Below are 26691 nucleotides of genomic sequence, written 5' to 3'. Positions count from 1 at the left end.
AATATTTAATCTTGAAATTGAAATTTAAACAATGCTATCTATTAAAACATATATATCCGAAAATTGAAATATTTAGTAATAACTTAATAACAATTTATAAGTTATAATTAAACAAATATAAAAAAAGTTTTACAACTACATAACAAAAGTATAGAACAAAATAAGTTACATGATAACACTTAGAGTAGAATAGAACAATTTAAAATAAATGACAAATATAATATTTATCATTCTAAGTTTCCAAAACTCTCATTGTACACAACATTTGTTGTTTTATTTGTAAGCTTTTATTCTTTGTCGAGTATCAGTAACTTAATACCATCTCGACTCTTAAATCTTGACAAAGCCACATAAAGCCGACCATGAGAAAATACGGGATTTTTAAGATACAATCCAACTCTTGACAATGATTGACTTTGATTTTTGTTGATTGTCATGGCAAAACATAAGCAAATAGGAAAATGTCTCCTTTTTAATTTGAAAGGAAGTTTCTTATCAGTTGGTGTAAGGCTTATTCGACTAATTAAAGTGCGATATCCTATATTTGTACCAGAGACAACTTTAGCTTCAATTACACGCCTACCAAGACTAACGAATTGAAGGCGCGTTCCATTGCACATACCCTTTTTATGATTAATATTCCTTAATAGCATGATGAGAACACCAACTTTTAAGAACCAATCTATGATTAGGCATTCCTGAAATCTTTAAACCATTTAACAAATCAGGGGAATACAACTGTGGATCAACATCGTCTGAAACGTCTTCAGATTCAGCTAAACTGTCGGAACTTAGATACTGGACTTCGTCACCAGGAAAGAGGGCTAACATACGTTCGTTAATTTCTTGAACCACCTCATTCAAAGGTGCAACCAGTGCGCGATCCTGAAAGTAAGTAACTTCGTTGAATCTATCTAATATATCAGGATATACAAACCTTATTAAATCACCAATCGGATCAAGTGAGTTCAATATCAACAGATCGTCTGGAATATCAATAACCGACTCTCTGTCATTTGGACCACCGACGGTTCCTTGACCTATGTCTAACATCCAGTCAGCAAACTCTTTGATGTTTTCAACGTCTGAAGATCGACATCCAACTGTAAGCCTCATGTTCTTAGTTAGTTTAAGAACCTTACACTTAGACCAGATATAAGATGAATTGATGCAAGCATTGACACATTCACTTCTGGTACTGTTAGTTACAAGGGGCAAAATTTTCCGAAAATCACCACCAAAAACAACAACCTTACCTCCAAAAAGTGCTTTGGAAGTATTTGCAGAATCACCATTCATAACATCGTTTAAAGTTCTGTCTAAAGCTTCAAAAGCATGCTTATGAATCATTGGTGCTTCATCCCAAATTATCAAGCTTGTCTTTTTCAATAATTCATAGACGTCGGTATTTCCTTTAACCTAATTATAAGAAAAAAGAAAAAAAATATATATATAACGTAACATATTTTAAAGTAAATTTATATTCGAATAACAAATAAAACGATATATAATAAAAAAACTATTAATATTAAAAGTAACAAAAAGTATTTTGTAATATTACCGGACATATGGAATCTTCGGTCAAATTAATGGGTATCAAAAATCTCGAATGTGCTGTTCTTCCACCCTCCAACAGCAAAGAAGCTATACTGCTTGAAGCAACATTCAACACAACGTCTCCCTTTGACCTTATATATGCAGATAAGGTCTTCCATAAATAAGTTTTTCCAGTATCACCGTAATCATAAACAAAAAACACGCCACCTTTTTTATCAACCAAAGCGTTCATTATTTCATTATAAACCCTTTTTTGTTCATCAGTTAACGAATCAAATAGATTATTAAATTCGCTATTCATGGTCTCGGTATCATATGAAAGCTCTTCCACCATCAACGGATTAGTTGCTCTTGAAATTGTTTCTATATCTGGAAAAGGCATTTGTTGATGTCTTCTAAGACTTGAGTTGTTGCAAATTAAAAAATTCTCAATTTCCATGAGTGCTAAGTTTTTTAGCTGCTCTTCATTAAGAATCAAACCTGAAATAAATATAATAACCTACTAAAATAAATATAATATAAATATTTATTGATATTAGATATTTGGAATAATTTAAAATATTTAAAAAAACATAAATCGTACCAGGGTTGTTTTGATCTTTTTGTTGTTTGTATAGAATACCGTCAACTAAAAGTTGCCAAGTACTTTCCCAAACAAAATAAGGTCTAGATAAACTATAAGTAATCAACATTGTTGCAAATAAATTCCTTAAATAATATCCGGTAGAAGTGTGACTTGCTTCTTCAATTGCTTCTATGTATTCCTTATCATCATCTAAAAGACCTCTTTTGTAACATGCATCTCGAAAAGTTTCACACACAACTCCATCAACTGTTCGAATATCTTCAAAAAATTCTTGCCCTTTAACCTTATTTAATAATATTCTTAGAGAGTAAGCTTCGTCGAATGAGGCTGGAACAACATGAACTCTACCGGTTGCAAAACCCCTTTGCCGAGGTTCCCATTTACGACATTGTTTTTTCTAAACATACTTTGTTGGAAACTCAGCGTATGTGAGAGTCTTTGCAAGGTTATACTTCTTATTACACTCAAACCAACCGGTAAACATGGAAGAAGCATTAGTTGTTTTGTTTAAAATATCTTCAATATCTTCGTTAGCACCATATATTACCTGCTGTTCACCGGGTAAATGAAAAGCAAGCCTCATAACAGACGGAAGCCTATAATACACATCAAATGCGAATATCCTCTATGCAGCCTCGCATGCAGACACATATCTGCAATAATAAAACGCTTTGATTTCATCTAAATTAGGATCTTGGTTATCACCATTGTTATTTTGTACAAGCGAAATTGTTGCTCGGTCTGGTATTTAAACAAATACTTTATAGATCCATCTTGATTGCACCACTCAACGTTAACATGTGCTTGAAATTTTTTTAATAGAGTCTTGTTGTATGGAACGACAGTTCTATTATCCATCATTATATCTGACTTAACAACATATTGACCGTTATCTCTTCTTTTGTATACCGGAAAACCGTTTGAATCAACAACTGTTTCATCATTAAATATTTTAGGAAAATTTTTGGAGCATCTTTTGTTTACCATGCAGGTGCACTTCGGGTTAGCATCACCACATGGACCGTGAATCATATGATCAGATACAAGCTTGTATAGGTCTGGATCACTGTCTTTGTTTGGGATCTCAGCAAAAATAAATTTATCTACATCTTTTGGATTATGAATCTTGCTACCTGGATGCAAAAATATGCAAATATGGGCGTGCGGTAGACCCCTTTTTTGAAACTCTATCATGTAAACAACTGCAATAAAGATAATAAAAGTAAATATTCAACAGCCTATAAATAGTATTAACATTTATAATATACAAGTAGGTCTTCTATTATAATTGTATATTTATAAAATTAAATAAAATTACCTGCTTGAACCCTTCCAAACAAAGACTTATCCTTCACCAATTTAATCATTGCATCAAGCTTGAGCTTGAAAATCCGACATAATATATCAGGTCTATCTTCCGATTTTAACGTTGTATCCTTAAGAAATCTTTTAACTTCTTGCCAATTGGGATTACGTGTTATGGTTATGAAATAATCGGGATAACCGAACCATCGACAAAAACACATAGCGTCTAGATAATTTTGCATCATATATCTTGCTCCGCCAGTAAATGAAGATGGTAGAATAACACGTTGACCAGCTGTTGAAACATTAGCATTTCCAACAGCTTGCATACCTCGTAAACTTTGGTAAGTACCGCACCTAAGTTCATGTTGTTTACCGCGTATAAAATGTAATCTTTGAGCCTCAATCATCGTATATTTGTCAACTAAAATTTGTTGAAACAAACGCCTACCATTTAACATGGTTGAAAACATATTTGGCCTATCTTGAATACGATAAGCAAAAAACTCACGCATTGTAACCTTTTTGCGTGCTGCGGTTGATGAAGATGAAACATTCTTATGAAGTATATTAACCTGATAACCATCCTCACCAAAAGGATGAAATAACGGGTATCGAAGAGGTGTATAAGATGGATGAGTTTACTGATACGCTTTAACGAACCAGACTTCTTCGTAACAATTATATCTCGGTTATCAACAGCGTCACCAATATCGCCAACGATTAAAGCAGCAACTTCAGAACTGGATGGTAAGTTATATTGTCTGGAATCATGCTGTCGTGTTCCAATAATACGCAACTTCAAATCTAGTTGTGGGTTTTCTTCAAAACAATCTCGTACCATTCGATAAGCTTGGACCAAATGATTATTTGAATCTAACATTGTCTTCAAATAATTAATAATATGCTTTCCTTGGTCATCGAACTTTGAATTATTTTCACTGCCCATAAAAAAATATATAGTTTGATTAAATACAATAAAAATTAAACTAAAAAAAATATGATAACTAAAGTAGAAGAATATCGTTAAAGTATTTACCCAAATACACGTTGACGATTTGAAATCTTGTTTTCCGTGTCATAAATGTAATGTTGAGAAAACTGTGCTTTACGTCCATCTAACGGTAAAAGACTTCCCAAACAATGATAGTTTTCACCGCTAAGTCGAAACGTATAAGGCGCATTGCCTCTATTTATGGAATGGTCAATCTTTCCTCCCATAGACGTAACGAAAACATCAAATTGAAACGTCTGATGTTTTTCAAGAAGTATTTACTGATGACGCTTTCACCACGAAATAATTGAAGATAACTTTCATCTGGTTGTCTAACATCGGGAAGTTCGACTTTTCCATTATAATAACAAAGGGAAAAAGCTCCTTCTTCATTAGTACTACTTGGTCTGTTAACTCCGGCTTTCCACAACAATGCATTGCAACTTGGACACATAACGGATTGATTTCCATGGTCGACATATTCTACACGATTAATATATCATGATATGTAGTTACTTCATGTAGATAAACAAATAATAATTGATTGAAATAAAAATAGGAAATATATATTATACCTGATGATATTCCTTTATAAACATCTAAAACATTTTGATAACCAACAAACGTAGCATGTTCACTTAAATCAGCCATAGGTATAGGTACTATAGGAGTTCTTTTTCTTGACCTTCTACGAAAGGTCCTAGATGACATATGAATGTCATCAACAACAGAAGACGCGTTTGATCCTTCGTGAACATTACTTCCAAATAGACGACCTGTTAATAATTAAATAAAAAAAAGTCATTATAAAGGTAGTAAAAGTAATTCCGACAAATACACATTTCAAAAAATTAGACGACCATTAACATGTAAGTTTTTCATTTATTTAAAAAAACTTACAAAAAATGAGAATAATACTTATAAGGAAAACAGAATATACCTGAAGAGGTATTTTGTAGACCACTTTTATTCATGTCAACTGAGGCAGTTCTTTTGGCATCTAAAATTGATCGTCTTTCTTTCCTTTTGGACGCAGCAGAGATCACAAATGGTGTACATTTTTCAGGATCTTGAAATTAAAAAGGTAAGAGTATCAATATTTAAGACTAAGCAAGTGTTTTAAAACCGATGAATAAATTTAAAGAGTAAATGTAGTTGTGTGAAATATTTTTAAATACTTACCGTTGTTTACTACATTTGAAGAGTATAAATTTGAATCTATTGATTGAGACACATTCTCCTTATTAGATTGTAAACGCGTTACTTGTGTTGATGAGGGAATATTTTGCAAAGTGTCGAAGATCCGATTAATTGTATCATTTTACATATTAAAAATAAAACGAGAAAGAATAACTGATAACCAAAATATATAGTGAACAACATTTTATTAACATACCAGGGACACAAGAATTTAAGGAGGAATGTGTTGTATGCGGATTAGAATTTGCAAGAGTAGATAAACGGTGGATATTATTTTCGGAACATATTATCGGTATATTAGAACCACCTGAATTAAATAGAGTAAAATTTAGTTTTCATTTCCAAAAATGTTTTACTAAAAATTAATAATGTATTAAAGTTTACATACTCGGGATTTGGTTTCCGTTGTAATTTGAAAACTGATTTCCGTTTAAATGATATGGTAGTGTGACAATCGGTGTTGCTTGATAATCCATGTAATTGGTATTATTGGAAATGGTAGACAATGGTAAATGTTGACTTTGGCCTAAATTTATACATATTAAAAATTTATAAATTAGCATTATTTGTTACTTAAAAAGAAATATAAACCATATATAAGTGCTTAATTTAAAAAAAAACGTATAACGAAAACACAAAATACCTGAGGAGTTCTTCTGTAGACCACTTTTCTTCCTGTCAACTGAAGCAGTTCTTTTAGCATATAAAATTAATCGTCTTTCTTTCCTTTTGGAAGCCGCATGGTTCACACATGGTGAACATGTTTGAGGGTCTTGAAATTACAAAGTTAATATTATCAATATTTAAGCTACGTAAATTAATCTAAAAACGATCTGTAAAAAATATATATAGTATATTTTTTGTGTAAAATGTTTTTATATACTAATCGTTTTTTTGTACATTCGAAGAGTGGACACTTGAAGTTTCAATGTGGTTTTGGTTTAAATGATATGGTAGACTGACAATCGGTGTTGGTTGACAATCCATGTAGGTTGTATTATTGGAAATGGAACACAATGGTAATCGTTGACTTTGTACTACATTATAAAGATATTATAATTCACAAAATTCACATTATTGGTTATTTTAACAAAATATAAACAATATAAAAATTCTTAAATGGGTATAATCAACTTATATTTTATAACATACCAACGTTAATTAGCTTATTTTGAGAAGATGAAGACGCTTCCTTTTTTCGTTTATTTTTGGATGTGGACATCTTGAAAAAGATATAGCAAACAAACCTTACACGTGACTTAAGCCGACGTGAACGAACCCTACGATAGAAACATGGAGTAGTATAGATTAAACACTCAAAACACCATTAGATAACATGACTCTAAATGAAACTCATTATCATTTAGAAATAGCGGAATAAAGTATATATATATATACATACATACATATAAATATATACGGATTTTGATAAAAAAAACACAGATTTTTTATATTTATTGATAAAGATGATCAAGATTAAATTGTAAAAACCAAACCGGGGAAATATGTATCTGTGAAATAACCACAAATTTACAGAAAATTTTTGTTATACATACATTGTGACAAACACTCATCGAACTCAAAATCAATGAAAAAATTTGTACCAAACATGTATGAAGAAACGATACTTAACTTATTTTCTCTAGGAAGAAAGGTATAACAATAATCCAAATGACAAAAATTAATATGTTTGATTTTGTTGGAGATTAGAATGATTTATGTGTCTATATATAGACAAATAATAATGTAATTTCTATTTATTTTAAAGGAAACAATAAGGTAAGGCATATATTAGGTAAACTTTATTTTAGGAGGGTAATATGATCATAATTAAAAATAAATATATGGACAAAAATAAAAAATTTATGATGTTAATATGTGAGAATCTTTTCTGATATTCTTGATAATTGAATTCTTACTATTTGTGAATACTTAAGTTATAAGTATTTGTATAAAACAATAATAATAGTAATAATAATAATAACAATAATACTAAGATGTCATAAATTCATAATACAAACCATACATAAACAAACCAAAATAAGTCATTTGGTTACAAAAGCATACGGATAAACATAAAATATAAACGGTTAGAAAAGTGTACGGACAAAAACTTAAAGTATAAACATAAAAAACAACCCATCATAAAAATGTTCATAATTAACCAACAACATGAGTGAGTATCAACGAATGAGTATCGGCGTTATACTCGAAAACAGCCAAACTTCCAATCTGAAGACCATTAGACCGAACAAAAGACAGCCAATGTCTAACCTGATACCTCTCATTAATACCATTGAGTTCAATAGCAATTTCAGTCGAGATATTGTAACATCCCGAAATTTCAAGATAATATTAATTATATTACTTAATAATAGAGGGAAAGTTTACTCGGGTTATCAGGAAATAAATAAAAGAATAGGAGTTGGTATGGGTCGGGCTAGTGTCGGGTAATGGATGTGGGTTATGGACTTGGATTAATAGAGATGGGTTAAATGAGAATGGGCCTTAGGTCCATGGGATTTCAGGGATATAAATATCCCCTAAACCCAAAATATCTTTCATTTTTCACCAAACTCCCTAACACACACCACACACTAACTTCGCCGGAACTGGGCCGAGCCAAGGGAAGAATCGGGCAGGTCCAAGAGAAAGAGATTAGTGTGCTAGCAGGTTAACGAGTTCCAACAAGCTCAAAGGTATGATTCTTGATCTTTGAAGTTTAAAGATCCAAGCTTTTTAGTGTATAAACGACCAAAAAAATGGTCGGGTAGCGTAGTGGGTGAGATTGAACCATAGCAAGGGTGTTAAAATCGCTCAAAATGCTGGAAAGAAACCGAACAGCGGCTGTCTGGGCAACTTCGCCTTCATCTGGGCAACTTCGCCTTCAACGCGACGAACTTCGCCTGCAAGCTAAGTTCGCCTGATGAACTTCGCCTGCAAGCTAAGTTCGCCTGATGGCAACTTCGCTGTAAAGTTAAGTTCGCCTGATGATAACTTCGCCTGAAGCCAAGTTCGCCTAAGGTTTAACTTCGCCTGAAGCTAAGTTCGCCTGAGGTTTAACTTCGCCTAAAGCCAAGTTCGCCTGAGGTTTAACTTCGCCTAAAGCTAAGTTCGCCTAAGGTTTAACTTCGCCTAAAGTTAAGTTCGCTTAGAAAATAAATTAAAAACCTAATGGAAAATGTGTTAAGACAGTTAATGTAAATAAAATTTTTCCAAGCTGACCTGGCAGCTCGACCCCAGCCAGGGGCTCTGCCCCTTGGACCCTGCTAGGGGCTGCCGCCCCTAGACCCCGCTGCCAGGGGCGCTGCCCCCGGACCCCCGTTCGTTGTGGGTAGTAGTTAAGACTGGAAAGATGATATGAGTAGTGATAGTTGTTTGATACGTGTACTTGTTATACAGTCAGCCGTGCACAGCTGAAGAAAGGGATTACGATTAACGGTGAACGTAACCGTGTTCAGGTGAGTTTCTAGCCCCATTCCTTGTTATGTTTTCGGGGCTGTGTGCATACTCGATGTGTTGTTAATACATTTATCCTAAGTGATAAGTGTATGTCATATGTGATATGTGTGATAGATATGAATGATTGTTTGTCGGTACGCGAACGATCTTCGGATATTGCGCGTACTGTCAGGTTAAAAATAAAGGTACGAATATTATATATCGTAGATGTATGAATATTTCAAATGAATACTTGTCGGGGCGTGAACGATCTTCGGATATTGCACGTAACGACAAGGGGTATGGTTGTTAAATGAATGAGGTAAAGAATGCCTAGAGTGTTCTTATGTTATAATGTAAGTATGTGTATTTAGGTACACGAATGGCATGTGAGTTCTACGTTCGACATAGTAAGTTAGGATGGCAAATCCCTCTAGCTTCTGTCAGGCATAGACTCGGCTGGTGATGGCGTAGTTAAGGACTGCGAGCCTTATACGTGAAGTAGATGATATATGTAAACGTAGATAAGGACTGCGAACCTTATACGTAATGTAGATAGGTGTCAGCATAGGAAAGGACTGTGAACCTTATACGTGCTGATTTTGTAGCATAGGGGAGGACTGCGAACCTCGTACGTGCTATGAATTAGGTTGCAACATAGGGAAGGACTGCGAACCTTGTACGTGTTGTGGATGTACTATGGTATAGGGAAGGACCGCGATCCTTGTACGTACCATAAATGGTGAACATAGGTAAGGACTGCGAACCTTGTACGTGTTCACGACCTTGAGTACAGGTATAGACGGTGAACTATGAACGTACTCTCGGTAGACTGAGGTTAGTGATTGTAGATATGTATGTATGTATGGTAGCAAGTATGTATGTAGAGCAGAAGGGTAACTAGTGAAGTATGGATATGTATCTACGAATATGTATGTATGTGTATGTATTGTATGGCGTTCGATTAACTAGAACTCACTCAGCGTAGCTGACTTTTAGTATGCACGCAGGTGAGCTGATTATAGAGTTAGCATGAGGATGACACACGGCATGGATTGAACGGCTGGCATCTGAAGAAAGAAGTAAAAATGTTTTAAATATAAAGTTTTGTGTTATGGTATCAAAGAAAAGATTTAATGTTTTGTAACAAATGATTGATGTTTTATATTCCGCGAAAAGTTTTAATAAACTCTGATTTGAAGAACTGTGTTTATGAGTAAATCCGACGCTAAATTAGGGCCACCGGGTTCGGGGCCCTACAGATATCAACACCATTTGGATTTATTAACACCAAATATGTTTCCACATCCAAGTTATTGTTCCTTGCAAACTCAACCGGCAAACGCTACAAAGAAAAATATAATTACAAACTTATCTTACTAAACAATCCATAACATTAAATTAATATTCATGTATAATATGAGTTTACTTACAAGCCTATTCTGTACAACCACCTCCAAAATGTTGTCTTCTAGAACATGAGGATCAATAATATCCAAAACCGGCTCATCAACATCTTCCACACCAACATCAACTCCTATAAATATAAATTTAAGTTATCAATGTATTAATAATATAAACTGTAATAAAAATTATAAGATAAAAGAAAATGAAAATAACTACCTTCTAGTTGTAGGTGTTGTTCATTTTCATCATCACTTTCAATGTCTATCACCATTGGAACATAACCGTACTCGGGATGATTGGTCGGACCGTTGTATACAAAGTCATCATTGAAATTGACACGTTCAATACCACGGCTATCAAAAACATACATTCTAAATGTCCACGTACCTTGAAGACGTTGAAACACCAAATAATCATTGACAGCCAGTTTACAATGAGCGGACATGTCTTTCCACATACCAGCGAAAGCAAATCTCGGAGTAGTCAGTTTGACGCATTGGATGTATAAATTCCATAACATTCCATCTGCAGACTGAGCAATGATCTCGTCATAATTTCCTGGCTCTAAACTAAAGTGTTTTTTTATCTGATCATCTCTCAATGGCTACAATAAATATAAATAAAACAAAATAGATTAATAAAATTAAATAAAACACTTTTTATTTTACAAAACAGATTGTTCACTATTTATTAAAAAAAACAACACCGTTACTTACAAGATATTTAAGAGTGTGATAACGAACCACAACATCAAGAACCATGTCATTTATATCTGGATTATCTCTAACGTAAACGAATGTCCATTCATTTTCGTTACGGGAGCAAAAACCAAAACATCTCCAAATATCAAACGATTGTCTTCCACAAATTGATTCCAGCCATTTTGAAAAACAAAACTTCCGTTTACAAATTCAATTTGAATAAACCAATCTTTGTCTTTGTGATACACTACAACCGGGTGCATATTAGCACCTGGCTCAAAAATTCTTTCACAGAACTGAGCTGGAAGTACCTTAAATGAATATGATGTGGTAGTTAAACTATAATGGAAGAATTAACAAAATCCATAAAATATGTTGTTAATTACAAGTTTACAAATACATACCGTCTGTCCATTGGAATTATCATAGAAAATGCAAACCGCGGGAATAACAATCTGTTTTGTAAAAAAATTAAATATAAATTAAAAATAAATATTAAGCAATAAAATTAATATAAAAACAGTAAATGATTTTTTAATTTTTTCCACCGTATTTAGTAATAAGCCCAATAGAAACATCTGTATGCCAAAATCTTAATTAAACATTAAACAAATCCATTAAAACATAACAATAAAAACCAAATAATAAACAACAAATAAGTTGATATTACCAAGCTAATAAACAATCCTCGATGATTAATCACCAAAATATTACAGTCATCAGCCTCAACCATGCAAGGAGATTAAAATAAAGTTTAAATAATAAAAACCAAATAATAAACAACAAATAAGTTGATATTACCAAGCTAATAAACAATCCTCGATGATTAATCACCAAAATATTACAATCATCAGCCTCAACCATGCAAGGAGATTAAAATAAAGTTTAAATAAGTTGAAGAGGAACTAACTAAATAGACTTAGGGTTATAACAAAAACCTAAACAACAAAAGTAAATATTCTGACTAAAAATAATCTTCGATCACTTTAAATTAGGGCTAAAAACATAGGAACAGTTTAAATTAACACAATGAAATTATTTGACCAAATAATACTTACATTTTCCATTTATTGAGTTAAATATTAAACACTTCGAAGTTTTGCAAATTGTCGATTAAATCTCTGTTCGTGTTGGCCGACATAAACTACTGAAAAATCGAAGACATATAATTTGTTATGATAATTTATCATAAATGTAATTGAAGAGTCGTTAATTTTTAAATTGATAAAAGAAGATATATATGGGCCTAAAGTAATGGGCTATTTCAAATGGATTAAGTTAAAAAGATAATACAAATATTGATAAATTAGAATATAATTAGATATAATAAAATTTATTTTTTTTTCTAAGATTTAAATTATTTTTTTTAAAAAACTTAGTAATTATAAAACACAGTATATTGTTAAAAATATTTAATTATTTTTAAGGTGTATTTTCTTACCAAATTACACTATAAATTATATATCTGATAAAGATATATATACAAACAATATATTGTTTACATATATTGTTAATATGTCTAATAGAATCTATATTTATTTGTTATTTAAGTCATATTTTTAAAAGTGTAACACAAACGCTAAATAAAAAGCCTGTTATAGAAAATTTGACAAAATGATAATAACATAAATAAGGTGTTACCGAAAAACAAAGTTAAAAAGCACAAATTAATATATTTATAGATATAACCCAATCTATAGTTTTGATATCATAAAAATCTAAGCGTAACACAAATATTAAATAAAATCCTGTTATAGAAAATGTGACAAAATGATTAATATAAATAAAGTGTTACCGAAAAAGAAACTTAAAAAGCACAAATTAATATATTTATAGATATCACCCAATCTATAGTCAAACTAAAGATAGTAAAATAAGGATAAATCAAACTAAACAACCAACTTGCAAAGATAGTCACTCCAAAAAACACATGATTAAAAAACCAGACATAAAAGATCCAAAAGTAATACAAATACTTAATATGTGAAACCAAACCGAATAAATTTCAAACCAAAGTTTAACCGTTCACTTAGCATCCTTCTCCAACTTAGGAGTTAAAATAGTTGCAACATCACATGCTTCATTGGTCTTCCCAATCTCTTCAAAAGTCTTTGGCTTAACCTTAGGCAGACATGCTAGGTTGATCGTCAACTTCAAAAACTTCAACCAACTTTCTCTTAAGTTTATCATCAGAAGACGTTGAAATTCCTTTTTCATCATTTGCCACATCCTCACCATCAACATTTGAATTTGGAGTCTGGTTATCTCCAATATCCGAAATCTGTTATTAAAAAAGTAATCAACATCACACAATCATGTCACAAATGTTTGTTTCACCTATATACATAAGTTTGAATTATCATATTTAAGAAACATATATACCTTAACGGGAAACAGAACCGGATGATTGAAATTCTGACATAGATGCTCCCAATGAAACAGAATTAAAATCGGTTTGCTGAAAATTATAAGGGTAACAAAAAATTCTGTCAATGGAATAACATTAACTATAAAATGAATTTACTATTAAATAATTACCAAACGACTATGCTGCCTTTTCTGCAATTCAGTGAGAATATTAGTGTCATCAATAAGCTTGTTTATACCATAATCTTCCACACTGTTTCTGAAATTGACTCTGCAACATCGACTTTTAAAGCAAATTTCTTTTCTAAAAGACAATTCATCTCAGCAGGGAGTCCAGCATTTTCAACATCATCCTGTAAAAAAATATGTGAAAAATATAACCTTAATAATTCAAATTGTGAACAATAATAATAATAATAATAATAATAATAATAATAATAATAATAATAATAATAATAAAATATACTAATTGAAAATAAACCTGCTTTTGAGAATCAATCAACTCAGCTGCAGTTTTGTTGATCAGCATTTTAGCATCTCTATCGAAGATAGTCAACGACACAACACCAGTAGAATCTTGAACCCTTATCTTTATCTTGAATCTGTATAATTTTTAAAATAGGTTAATAGCAAGCAAAACAGAATATTGAATATTTTGTAAATAAATATTTGAATTTGTTTTAACTAATTACCTAGGTGTAGGAACAACACCTAACACATTGCATCTTACTGTTTTGCATTCATATTCAGTTACCCCTTCACCAATATTTTCTATGAGTTTACGGCTAAAAGTATTACAACCAATGTAATATCACTCTGTATCTGGACATATGGCCTTAATTGTACCAAGGATAATGATATTCTTAGGCTGCAAATATGTAAAAAACAAGTTATGCAATATAATTGTTTAAAAAGTGAATTTAATAATTAACTTACAAATATAATAGTACAAATATCACAAATGTTAAACAAATCTGTAGCTTTCAAAAACTCATCACCAACAGAAGAGAGCATCTTGACTGGAATCGGTTTACGAATAGCGACATCATTGTCATTTAGCAAATCAAATAAACTACATATTTAAAATTTACACATTTAATAAAAGTAAAAGGCCTAAAATTTCCATAACAAAATCTAATGTAGTAAACAAAATAAAGAAAACAAAGAAAACAAAATATTATACCTGTTTTTGTATTCTTCTATCTCAAATAAATAGTCGTTAATGAACAAACGGCTAACATTAGATCCAAAAGAATTGGACACATACACTTTCTCTACAAAAATTGAATAATAATGAGTTTAAGTTTAGATTAACGTGATATGCTTATATTTCAATTAACTTGAAAATAGTAAACATAATTACCTTTACCATCAGAACCGGTGTAATACTTAAACCTACCAAACTGAAGAACAATAACGACATGTGGTTCATCAAAATGATCAACGACATATTTTGAGAGCTCGGATGCATAATGATCCCATAGCGGAGATACACACAGTTTCCACTAAAATACAAATGAGTGTTCAAAATCAAGGTAAAGTAAATTAACAAAATTATTTAAATAAAATATCTAAAAATAGTGGTACCTTAAATCACATAACTCCATTTTACGCTTGTTTTTGTCTTTGACGTTTGAAACATTCGTCTTGAAAACGTGAACCACATGACCAATTATATCTAAAAGAAAGAATTAAATAAATTAAGTAAAACATCAAATGGAAATCTAAGGATAAATTGAATAAATAATTTATTTGAATTCTAATAGTATATTACCAATTGTGGACTTCAAAGATATTTGTTTCTTGATTACTGATTCAAATGAAATCATTTTGAATCCAAACATGCGACTTTCAAACTCTTGACATGGATTAACATGAGCATGCGACCTTCAAACTCTTGACATGGATTAACATGAGTGTTTGGTCCAAACACTAATTTGTTGGGAGAATCAATAACTCTGTAGTTTGATCCATTTAGACCAACACTAGGATTAACTATAGTAAGAGTTGAGCTTTCCTTCAAGAATCTTTTGAATAGAAAGATATCCTGTTTGTAAACGGTGGCTTGGATTCGATTCTCCTGTCATTAAAGAAATAAGTATTAATTCAATGATATAAACTGTAGAAAGTCTAACATATATATAGATTAATAAATAAACAGTTACCTCTTCATCCATTAAAACCATCTCGATCAAAATATCCTCGTTGACATTTTTGTTATCTTTGATGCTCCAAAGCCTCAGAACTCTAACCTTAAGAGTTGATGTTGATGTTTTGAGAACATCAATCTCATTTAGCATGGTAAAGGTCTAAGCTTCCATTGTCATATGCTTAAAATGAAATGTAAAACAGTTAATTAAAGTGGCCGAACACTAAACACAATTATCAAAAGTGTAGAAGCTTACATGGAAAAAAATACGAATGGAATAAAAGGGCTATGATTATGAAAATTTAATATGTGATTATATATTATATAGTACAATGTAGAGAGTTTAATTTTGTTAAACGTATTATGTATAGAAAGTTTCTTAAAATAAAATCGAATATAATCAACCGGTTTATTGTAAATTATAATATCCAAAAATAACGTATTGTTTATGAAAATATAAATGTTTTTGAAAGAAAATTTGAATATAATCAACCGGTTTATTGTAAATTGAAATATCCAAAAATAACTTATTGTTTCTGAATATATAAAATTTCTTAAATATTTCCTTAAATACAGTTATTTTAGTCAAAATAAATATTCAAATTCTAACATCAAAATAAATAAAGAACATTAATTATTAAATTATTTCCTTGAATACAATTATTTTAGTCAAACTTTTAAAAATTTGGAAGTTGACATTGAAGTCAAAACGTAAACTAATCATGGAATTAGTTAGGTACATTAATATTTTTAATAAATCATAGAATAAATTATATTTGGAACATGGATATTATAATTTAATATGCAATTTAAATTTTAATTAAATAGTAACTTGCTCGAAAAAAAATCAAAAACTGAACGAAAATTGATCGAAAATAAAAACATAGATTACAAAGTGGCCGGAAAACAATTAAGAGTACAATTATGACTGTTGGCTAAAGAAAATAATATAAAATTGCCCGGAAAATAAATATTAAATTGGCCGGAAAATAATCAAAAACTTATCGGAAATTGGTCGAAAATAAAAGCATAAATAACAAAGTGGCCGCAAAACAATTAAGAGTTCAATTATGATTGTTGACTAAAGAAAATAATATTGCCCTGAAAATATAATTTAACATATTATAATGTTTATAACAGTTTGGCCGGATAAAAAACAATTATGAACAAATAAAAAAAAACGCCCGGAGAATATCATTAAACATAAAATTACGTTTATAACAGTTTGGCCGGAAAGAAGTCAATTATGATAATTAACTATATGAATTATGAGAACAAAACAAACTGGTCGGACTATATTCATCGGATGTTATTATAGTAATTAAGTATCTCAAGGTGAAAAAATCGTCTATTAATTACCTTTATTTTGTTTACCGGAGAATCGATCTGTTATACGAATCATCAATTGCGAGAAAAAAACCTTATCACATCTCGTGTGACAAACGATGGATTTTTCCAAAGAATCCAAACGATTGTAGACCTTTCCACAGATGGAATTGAAGAATAACATGGTGAATAATGGAGAAGTCGGAATATGACGGCCAGAATTAGAGTAGAATAGTAGCGGCGGATTAGGTTTAGTTAGGTTTGGTATGTTTGTATAGAGATTAGAGAGAAAAATGACTGGTTGGATTGTTTGTAGGTTATGGAAAATGGAGCGGTTTTTTTTGGGTTTTGTGGTTAAGATGACACATGACAGCATAATAGAGACTCTTAGAATGGAAATTTGATGACATGGAGGCCTAGGTGGACACCCTAGTAGAAGGACATGTGGCAAAATTGTATTGATTTAATAGATTAGTAAGATTAGAGAATGAGGGTATTAACTAGAATGAATAGGGGTAGTAATGAGATTTTAAGTTAATCCCTCTGTTTTCTCACATTCTCTCTCCCTCTTTATAAAGTCATATATCCTAATTATTCTCATCTACTTAAAATCAGTTACTAACCTTAGGAATATGTTTGACCATTATTTCATGTTTTATCTAACGGTTTGTATTTTTGAAAATACTTAGAAAATCTAATTAAGGGAAATAAAAAGAGAACTGAAAATACATATGTGTACGTTGAACAAATCTATTAAGATTTGAATTGTTTTGATGGTGCACGTGTGTAAACATTTATATTTTGTAATCTACATCTATGCACACTAAATACCTATTTCTCTGATTTATTTGAGTGTGCACATATGTAAATATTTATAATGTAAATTTCTTATATATATATATACTTTTTTTACATACACATGTATAAGTATCTATATTTTGTAGTGCACATGTGCAAACATCCACCTTTTTACACATATATTCAAACGTAAATAGTCGTCTTTTGATTACACATTGTATAAGTACGTGTAAACTATTTTTTACATATATGTAAGTTAAATACTAAAAAATATACATAAATGTAAATGTGCATCTACTTGCTCTAGTTCTCCATTCTTGTTTGAAAATAACTAATTAATATTTCATGAGAGCATAGATTGAAAAGAATAGAAAATTAAATGAATGAGAGAAGGCAACTATCTAGATTATTAACAGTTAAAAAAACCTATCAAGATTGAATTGTACGTATTCATAAATCATAAATTCCAAAGAAACTAGTGAGACAATCAGTTATTGAAATTAGAGAGAGAAACAAATATTGAATTACCATTATGCCCTTTATTGTTTTCTCCTTTTATTTTACAAATTAATAAAATTAGTGGTGCATATTGATTCTTAGAGTTCTCAACAAAATTTGAGTTCTTAAAGGATACCTTCCCTATATATATATATATATATATATATATATATATAGGGGATGGATCTTGCGAGAAGTGATATTACAGCGAGAAGTGCGAGAAGTGAAGGTATAACTCCATTAATCCTTAATTTCACTCCATTTCATATGATGTTTCATACATATATGTGGGTTGGTTGTATTTATGTCTTAATTACACATTCAAACCTACCTACAAACATATAAATGTACCGAGCCACATTCAAATCTATGTACCAACACACATACAAACATACATACACATATACAAAACATACGTACCTACACACATACATATGCACCTACACAACGCACCTACACATAAGAAAGGGAGTGAAGTTAGGGATTAATGGAGTTACACCTTCACTTCTCGCACTTCTCACTGTAAAAAAACTTCTGAAATGATCCAATACCTATATATATATATATATATATGTGGGTGGGTACTAATAAAAAGAAATAGTTTTCTAAGAAGAGTAAGAATAAATCTAGGTCATTGGATCTATAATCTAGTGGTTGAGATTGATAGTTCTTAAAATACCAAATAGTTTCCTAGTATTATGGATTTGTGCTACATAGTTTCCTAACTCTAAATTTTGTGTCATTCCTACTCTTCCTACAAAACTATGTATTTTTATTTTAACATTTTTCTATATATATATATATATATATATATATATATATATGGGAAAGTTAACGTACAAATATAATTAATGCGTTAAACTTGAGAGTCAAGTAAAGTAATTATGTAATTACTCTATTTGTATATATAATTACTCTACTTGATTCTCACGTTAATTTCATTTGTACGTTAACATTCCCCATATGTGTGTGTGTGTGTGAAAACGTTAAATGAAAATTTTAAGTTTAAAAGTTTTGCGAGTATCAGTTCGTTAAACGAATGAAAACTATATTGATTATTTGCAACAAATAATAATAATAATACTAATAATAACTAAATAAATAAATAAAAGGAAATACGTAAAAAGGATGGAAAATAAAAATAACCCAAAAATGGGCCGCCCAGGGTTCGAAACTCCGACCTGACCGGTACAAATGTTAACATAATCTGCACCAACGACCAGGGTAAGTGACTTACATGTCGTTTGTTGCAACAAGAAAATTAATATACATGTTTACAAATCGATCCCCAATCCTAATAAAGCCTAGGTTTTAATTCAATCCCAATGGATCACCATTCGCCCTTTGTCAATTGAAATTGACAACTGACAGAGGGCTTTCGGTCCTCTACTAAGTCCGACCTAGAAGCTGTAACATCCTACTTTTGGTTATTGTAATAAAATAAATTTCGTTATTTAATAGTGGGTCGTTATCGGTTTAGATAAATAGAATACGAGTTGGGCTAGTGTTGGGTAAATGAATATGGGTTATGGACTTGGGTTAGGAAAGAAAGAGGAAAGACCATGGGCTTAAGCCCATGATCCATAAATATATAAACCCTTAATATCCATTTAATCCTCATTCACACATATTCCATACACCACCAAAAACACACACTTAAGATCTCTCTCTAGTTCTTCCCTTTTCTCTAGCCGAAACCAAGAAGGAAACCGAACACCGACCCGAGGTAATGATAGTTTAATATTGTATGAGCTTAACCCGTTAGATATAGTCACGAAACGACGAGCTGACACCGTTAAACCGTTTAAGTCACGAGATCCAGGTGGAATCGGGTATAAACCGAACCTATGATGAGCTTAGGGGTCACCCTAGCTCAGATCTGGATCGAACGGGACGAAAAACGGTGAAAAACGAGCTAAAACTCGTTTTTCCGACGTGTTCGCGGTTTTCCGGCGGCTTTCCAGCAATGGCGGCGCCAGAAAAGTTAATACGAGGTAAGGAGGTGTCAGGGAATGTTCTGACATTCCCTGACCTAACCCTAATTCGCTGACGGAGTTCTAACGAACTAGCTTTGATTCGTGTACTAATTTGTTAAGGAAAGACTGACGAACTAGCTTCAGTTCGTTAAGTTCAATTCGTCTGTTGACCAGTTCGCTATAAGGTTTAATTCGTTATGAGGACTGGTTCGTCATAAGGGTTCAATTCGCCAAGGAGTTCAATTCGTTAGACAGACCAGACGAATTTGTACCGATTCGCTAAAAGGGCCAATTCGTTATGAAATAACGAATTAGCCAATTCGTTATGGAAGACAGAAGTAACGAATGAACCCCAATTCGTTAAAGAGCTTATTAACGAACTAGACTTTGATAAAATGACAGAACAGTCCCCGGACTTAGAAATGAATTAATTAATTACAATTAGAACCTTGAACTTTTGAGTTAGCGAATTAATTAATGATTCAAAATTGTAATGGAAAATGTGTTACGACGGTTAATGGAAGTAAAATTTTTCCAAGCTGACCTGGAAGCTCGACTCCAGCCAGGGGCTCTGCCCCTTGGACCCTGCTAGGGGCTGCCGCCCCTAGACCCCGCTGCCAGGGGCGCTGCCCCCGGACCCCCGTCCGTGGAGGGTTATAATTAGAATAGAAACGTGATATGGCTAGTGATAAATAATTGATACGAGTAATTGTTATACAGTTAGCCGTGCCCAACTGAAGAAAGGAATAACTATTAACACTGAACGTAACCGACTTCAGGTGAGTTTCTAGCCCATTCCTTGTTATGTTTTCGGGGCTGTGTGCATACTCGACGTGATTAGTTAATACACTTATCCTAAGTGATAAGTGTATGTAATATATGTATTATGTGAAATGTATGAATGGTTTCTTGTCGATATATGAACGATCTTCAGAATTGCATGTATTGCCAGGAAATGGTTGATGTTATATGTATGTTGTAAGATGAAGAATGAATGATGTATGTATGAAACTTACGGTATGTATATAGAAAAGTATGTTAAAAAGGTATGGAAGAAAGGGTACCGGACCCTAATAATATCCGAGGATGAAGGGTACCAGACCCTAATAATATTCGAGGATGAAGGGCACCGGACCCTAATAATATCCGAGGATGGAGGGTACCGGACCCTAATAATATCCGAGGTATGTAGGGCGAATGCTCTTTATAACGTAAGGTTAGATATGTATGTGTATGAAAGATTGATGGACAGGTTAAGTATGTAATGCGTACCTACGGGCACGTGTATGTGTATGTAAAGTAAGTTATGTGATTAACTAGAACTCACTCAGCGTAGCTGACTTTTAGTATGCACGCAGGCAAATAGGTTGAGGCAGCTAGCATGATTGAAGACACATGGCATGGAATCGAAGAGATTGGCATCTCGAAGAAATGTTGTGATGTTTTAAAGACTATGTTTTGTTTTAAATGACTATGAATGTTTTATAAGACAAGATTTGAAGGTTATGTAACATATTATGGTTGAAGTTTTAATGTTACGCGGATGTTTTAATTAACTCTGATTTAGAACTGTGTTTATGAGTAAATCCAACACCAAAGTAGGGCTACCGGTAACGGGGCCCTTACAGAAGCACAAAACACTTACTTGATTTGGTTATGAATTGAGGGTGAACGAGAGTTAGGGTTTGCGGCTTGAAACCTGGAAACAAAATTGATCTTAGACAACTTGTATGTTGAAATTGATTTAGGATTTTGATTCGGACTGATGTAGAGATGGTGTATTACGAGTTAATAGAATTATCGACGTGTATAAACAGTGATACAAGATCAATCGGTCCGCGGATTTGTTAGCGAGTGATTATGGTGTCAATTGGTTGTCATATTCCATGAATAGATGATTATTTTAACACGTTTTTAATCACTTAACGATTTAGTGATATTAATTTCGTGATGTTTCCGGCTTGAATTGTTGATCGTAGGTGACGGGGGAGAAGGATATATTACTTAATAATATATTAAAAGTTAAGTAGTTATAATGCAATTCAGTATTGGGTTTTAAAAGTCAAAACAATTATCGATCTATTCATGAACATGAACGAACAAGCATAAACATTTCCGTGCGTTCATGAACATAGATGAACGAACGCAACTCATGTACATGTTTGTTCATTTTATGTAGTCCATAAGGTATGTTATTATGTATATTATTAAATTCAACTTTTTGTTGTATTTATTTTTAATCATCTGTGTATCACACGGGTTCTAACCTAGTTCATCACTAAAGAATAGTTAAACATGTGAGATCAATCATTTGAGTTGGACGTTTAATGGAAATATTATTAAATATAGGGGTGTGTGTGGTGCGGTTCAGTGCTGTTTTTTGTTAAAATCGAACCAAAAACCAAAACTTCAGTTTTTGGAGTATTTGAAACCGTTCGGTTGCGGTTTTTACGGTTTCGGTTTTTTGGTTTTCATTCTGGTTTCGGTTCGGTTTCGGTTTTTGCCATTTGATATTGAAAATTTTATGTCAAAAAAGTTTTCAAAAAAATAATTAATTTAGGTGTAATAATTTTGTTAATCGTAAAATAATATATTATTAAACATTTTAGCAAAAATATTTGAGTTACATGTTTATTAAATTCTTATAAATTACTAAATATAAAATATAAAAAACAAATATTTAGGAATTCGGTTCGGTTTTTTCGATTTTTATTATATGCAAAACCAAAACCGAACCGTCGATTTTTGTTTCGGTGCGGTTTTTCGGTTTTTATTATATGCAAAACCAAAACCAAACCGTCGATTTTTGTTTCGGTTCGGTTTTTCGGTTTGGTTTTTTCGGTTCCGGATTGGTTTTTTCGGTTTCTTTCACGCCCCTAATTAAATAAATAAGACTTCATGGTAAGATCCTGCCCTAAAGGCACTATAGCCTTTTCCAAAATGTTTTTAATGAAATAGGACACAAAAAGACCTGAAGCATTTAAATGGAGGCTTCTAAATGGAGGTTTCTCATGCATTTAACCCGATTCGCAAGTACGACTCTCGCGAAACCCGGATAGTCTTTAAATGGGTTATAACATCCCATTTATTTATGAAACTCTTTCATAATCAAACAATAATTTTCACGGGTAATGGGTCTCAACAAACCCGAATAACCCTTAAACGGGTTATAACATCTCATTTATTTGTGAAATAACCTCTTAATCATCAAAGAATAATTTTCGTGGGTTATATGTTTTACCAAACCCTAACAGCCTTCAAATGGGGTTATAATATCGCATTTATTGTTAAAACACTTTTATCATCAAACCCTAATTTAATTTATCTCATTTAAATGTTCTCCGTAGCTAGTCTATCATCTCCATCGCCGGTTAACTTCCGATACTACTCACCATCGTCAACTACATCAACTGTTCGTTTATGTTTGTTCGTTAAAAATCTAAAAAAACCTACACATCTCAATTAAAAAACCCAAACGCTAAAAAAGATAATGAGCGTAACAAACTAATATATATGCATTAAATTAAGGGGCATTTATAGATACCTCCTTCCTAAATTCTCTTATTACATATTTACCTAACCCTTAAACATCAATTACATATATCCCCTCCCTAAACCACATATATTACATATCTATCAATTTTATTAAAATTAACTAACTAAATGACTATTTTACCCTTAATGAACTAATTAAACAACTATTTACATATATCCCCTTCCTAATAGCATCAATTACATATCTCCTAACTTAAACCCAAAACGAGTCATTGTTAAGACAAACAAATCAACGCTAATAAATTCAGTTGGAGTCGGTTTTTTTAATTGTTAGCAAATTTAAGAAGGTATTTTTAACACGGTTTATAGGTTATAATATTTCTAACCTGGAACATTTACAATAATTTACAATAATAAATAACTAATGACCTAGGTAACAGTTGGCAACTAAAAAAAATGAGAGCAACCAGCAACACTCTGGATCAAAAAGATAATTCATCTGTTAGCTACAAATTGTAAGAACATAGAAATTCAAAGAAGAAAGGAAAATTCCCAAATCATAGTTGTTCATATCCTTAACAACTGACAACGACTAACGAACAACTGATTCGTTCAACTATTACATTCGGACAGGATTGACCCTTGAACATTCTAACAATTACATTTAACTCCCCTCAACTATTGTTTACTAGCTAACAAAACATTCCCCCCCAAAACGAATTCTTTTCCTCAAGAATTAAACTCTGGAAAACGTAATTCAAACTCATTTAAATCTTCCCAAGTAGCATTTTCCAACGGTAGGCCTTGCCAGTGAACTAGCACCTGAGTAGCTAGACGATTACGCTTGCGAACCAACCGACGGTTAACAATCGAACGAGGTTGCAACAAAAATCTTGGACCAGTAGGCAATGGAATGGAAGGCTGATGGTGGTCATAAGCTGGTTTCAATAAGGACACATGAAATACAGGCTGTAGCTGCGTCTCCACTGGTAAGTCCAATTTGTAAGCTACTGTACCCATTTTCTCAACAATCAAAAAAGGCCCAAAATACTTGGGACCCAATTTAGAATGCTTAATCTTTCTCAATGAATTTTGAACAAAAGGATGCAGTTTTAGATACACCCAATTGCCAATTTCAAACTGCCTTTCACTCCGTTTTTTATCTGCATATTGTTTCATCCTGTTCCTTGTTTGAGACAAATTATGCTTTAGGTTAGTGATCATCACTTCCCTATCTTGATGGAATGATTCCACATCTTCCACACTAGTATCATAAGGTACATAATGAATGTGTATAGGAGGATGGAACCCATACAAAGCTTCAAAAGGACTCATTTTTAGTGATGAATGATAAGTACTATTATACCACCACTCGGCTAAACTGAGCCATTTAAGCCATTGATTAGCAGACTGCATGCACATACACCTTAAGTAGGTCTCTAAACACCTATTCAATACCTCAGTTTGTCCATCACTCTGAGGATGATAGGCAGTAGAATATGCTAACTGAACCCCTTGCAACCGCATAAACTCTTTCCAAAATTGGCTCAGAAATATAGGATCTCTGTCAGAGACTATAGTCATAGGACACCCATGTAGTTTACAAACATTATCCAAAAATGCAGTAGCCACTTGAGATGCATTAAAAGGATGAGCTAGTGCAATGAAATGAGCAAATTTAGTTAAGCGGTCTACAACCACCAATACAGTATCCTTACCTTGCACCTTTGGCAGCCCAGATACAAAGTCCATAGAAATGTTTGTAAACACATAAGTAGGAACTGGTAGTGGCTGCAACATACCCGGAATGGCTATTGGCTCATATTTTGCTTGTGACATAGAGCATTCTTTAACAAAGGTAAAGACTTGTTTATAACATCCCTTCCAACAGAAAAAAGCTTTGATCTTTTGTAAAGTTGGAAAATGCCCAGAATGCCCTCCAATTGGAGAAGCATGAAACAGTTATAAAATGTCTTTTTTTAACTGCTCATCATTACCCACCCACAGTTTATTCTTCCTCTTAAGTAATGTCCCATCCCAAGTTACATGAGGAATTTGGTGACCTTGTTCCAGTTTAGAGATAATAGCCTGCAAGTGAGTATCATGCTGCCAAGAAGCTTTTATTCTATCCAGTAATAAAGGATTTACAGAACTCATTCCTATTTCAAATAGAGCCATACCATGTACTCTGGACAACCCATCAGCCACCACATTCTTTTAACCTTTTTTATAAGTAATCTCATAAGTGTAGCCCATCAATTTAGCTAACCAAGTTTGCTGTAAAGGAGTGGTTATCTTTTGACTTAAGAGATACTTTAAACTTTTTTGGTCAGTCTTGATAAGGAATTTCTTGGTGATTAAATAATGGTGCCAAGTCTTAACAGCCATTATAATAGCCAATAATTCTTTCTCATAAACTGACAAAGCTTGTTGTTTAGTGGATAGGGCTTTACTGATAAAAGCTATAGGATGGTTTTCTTGCATTAAAACAGCTCCCAATCCTTTAGAAGAAGCATCGGTTTCTACCACAAATGGTTTTGAAAAATCAGGAAGGCTCAAAACAGGAGCTGATGTCAGGGCCACTTTCAACTGATCAAAAGCAGACTGGGCTACTTCATTCCAACTGAAACCATCTTTTTTAAGAAGATCTGTGAGTGGTCTAGCCAACACTCCAAAAGATCTTATAAACCTCCTATAATAGTCGGCTAATCCCAAAAAACCTCTCAATTGTTTGAGATTTAATGGAATTGGCCATTGTTGAATAGCTATAATTTTCTTAGGATCGGTTTGAACTCCTTTACCAGAGATAATATTGTTGATCAGTTCTTCATGTAAGTAATATAAAACATGATAAGTATTAAACCTATGAACCTGTTACAGCATGGAGAGTA

The 26691-nt window shown here is 32.3% G+C and overlaps 1 protein-coding gene across 1 annotated transcript; it reads right to left on the bottom strand.

The window, feature by feature from the left end:
* Positions 1-633: 633 nt before the first annotated feature.
* On the bottom strand, positions 634-15858 carry LOC143630355 (uncharacterized). The gene is made up of 29 exons (XM_077099397.1): positions 15724-15858; positions 15516-15638; positions 14922-15063; positions 14742-14832; positions 14495-14630; positions 14405-14426; positions 14251-14329; positions 14040-14160; positions 13798-13911; positions 13730-13750; positions 13587-13649; positions 13353-13472; positions 11596-11646; positions 11308-11502; positions 10707-11094; positions 10517-10620; positions 10344-10428; positions 6286-6414; positions 6031-6168; positions 5839-5949; positions 5018-5218; positions 4780-4925; positions 4094-4223; positions 3462-3980; positions 2904-3345; positions 2551-2739; positions 2141-2505; positions 1562-2037; positions 634-1419 (listed from the first exon to the last, which is right to left on the bottom strand). The coding sequence occupies exons 1-29, from the start codon at positions 15856-15858 to the stop codon at positions 634-636; spliced, it is 5622 nt and encodes a 1873-aa protein (XP_076955512.1).
* Between the last annotated feature and the right edge of the window lie 10833 nt (positions 15859-26691).

The sequence above is a fragment of the Bidens hawaiensis genome, unplaced genomic scaffold (assembly GCF_021521415.1).
Source record: "Bidens hawaiensis isolate Kalapana, Puna unplaced genomic scaffold, B.hawaiensis_p1.1 tig00005649_1, whole genome shotgun sequence".
NCBI classification, from domain to species: Eukaryota; Viridiplantae; Streptophyta; class Magnoliopsida; order Asterales; family Asteraceae; genus Bidens; species Bidens hawaiensis.
The sequence above is the reverse complement of the archived record's forward strand: the minus strand, read 5'-3'. Positions and strand labels throughout refer to the sequence as shown.

What these genes read in the sequence shown, in the direction of transcription:
- LOC143630355 (XM_077099397.1), bottom strand. Translation starts at nt 15,858, where the DNA reads ATGCTAAATGAGATTGATGTTCTCAAAACATCAACATCAACTCTTAAG. An exon ending in CACCGGTTCTGATGGTAAAG is followed by an intron (nt 14,833 to 14,921) that starts GTAATTATGTTT and finishes CAATTTTTGTAG; the next exon opens with AGAAAGTGTATGTGTCCAAT. An exon ending in GTTTGGAAGGGTTCAAGCAG is followed by an intron (nt 3,346 to 3,461) that starts GTAATTTTATTT and finishes TCTTTATTGCAG; the next exon opens with TTGTTTACATGATAGAGTTT.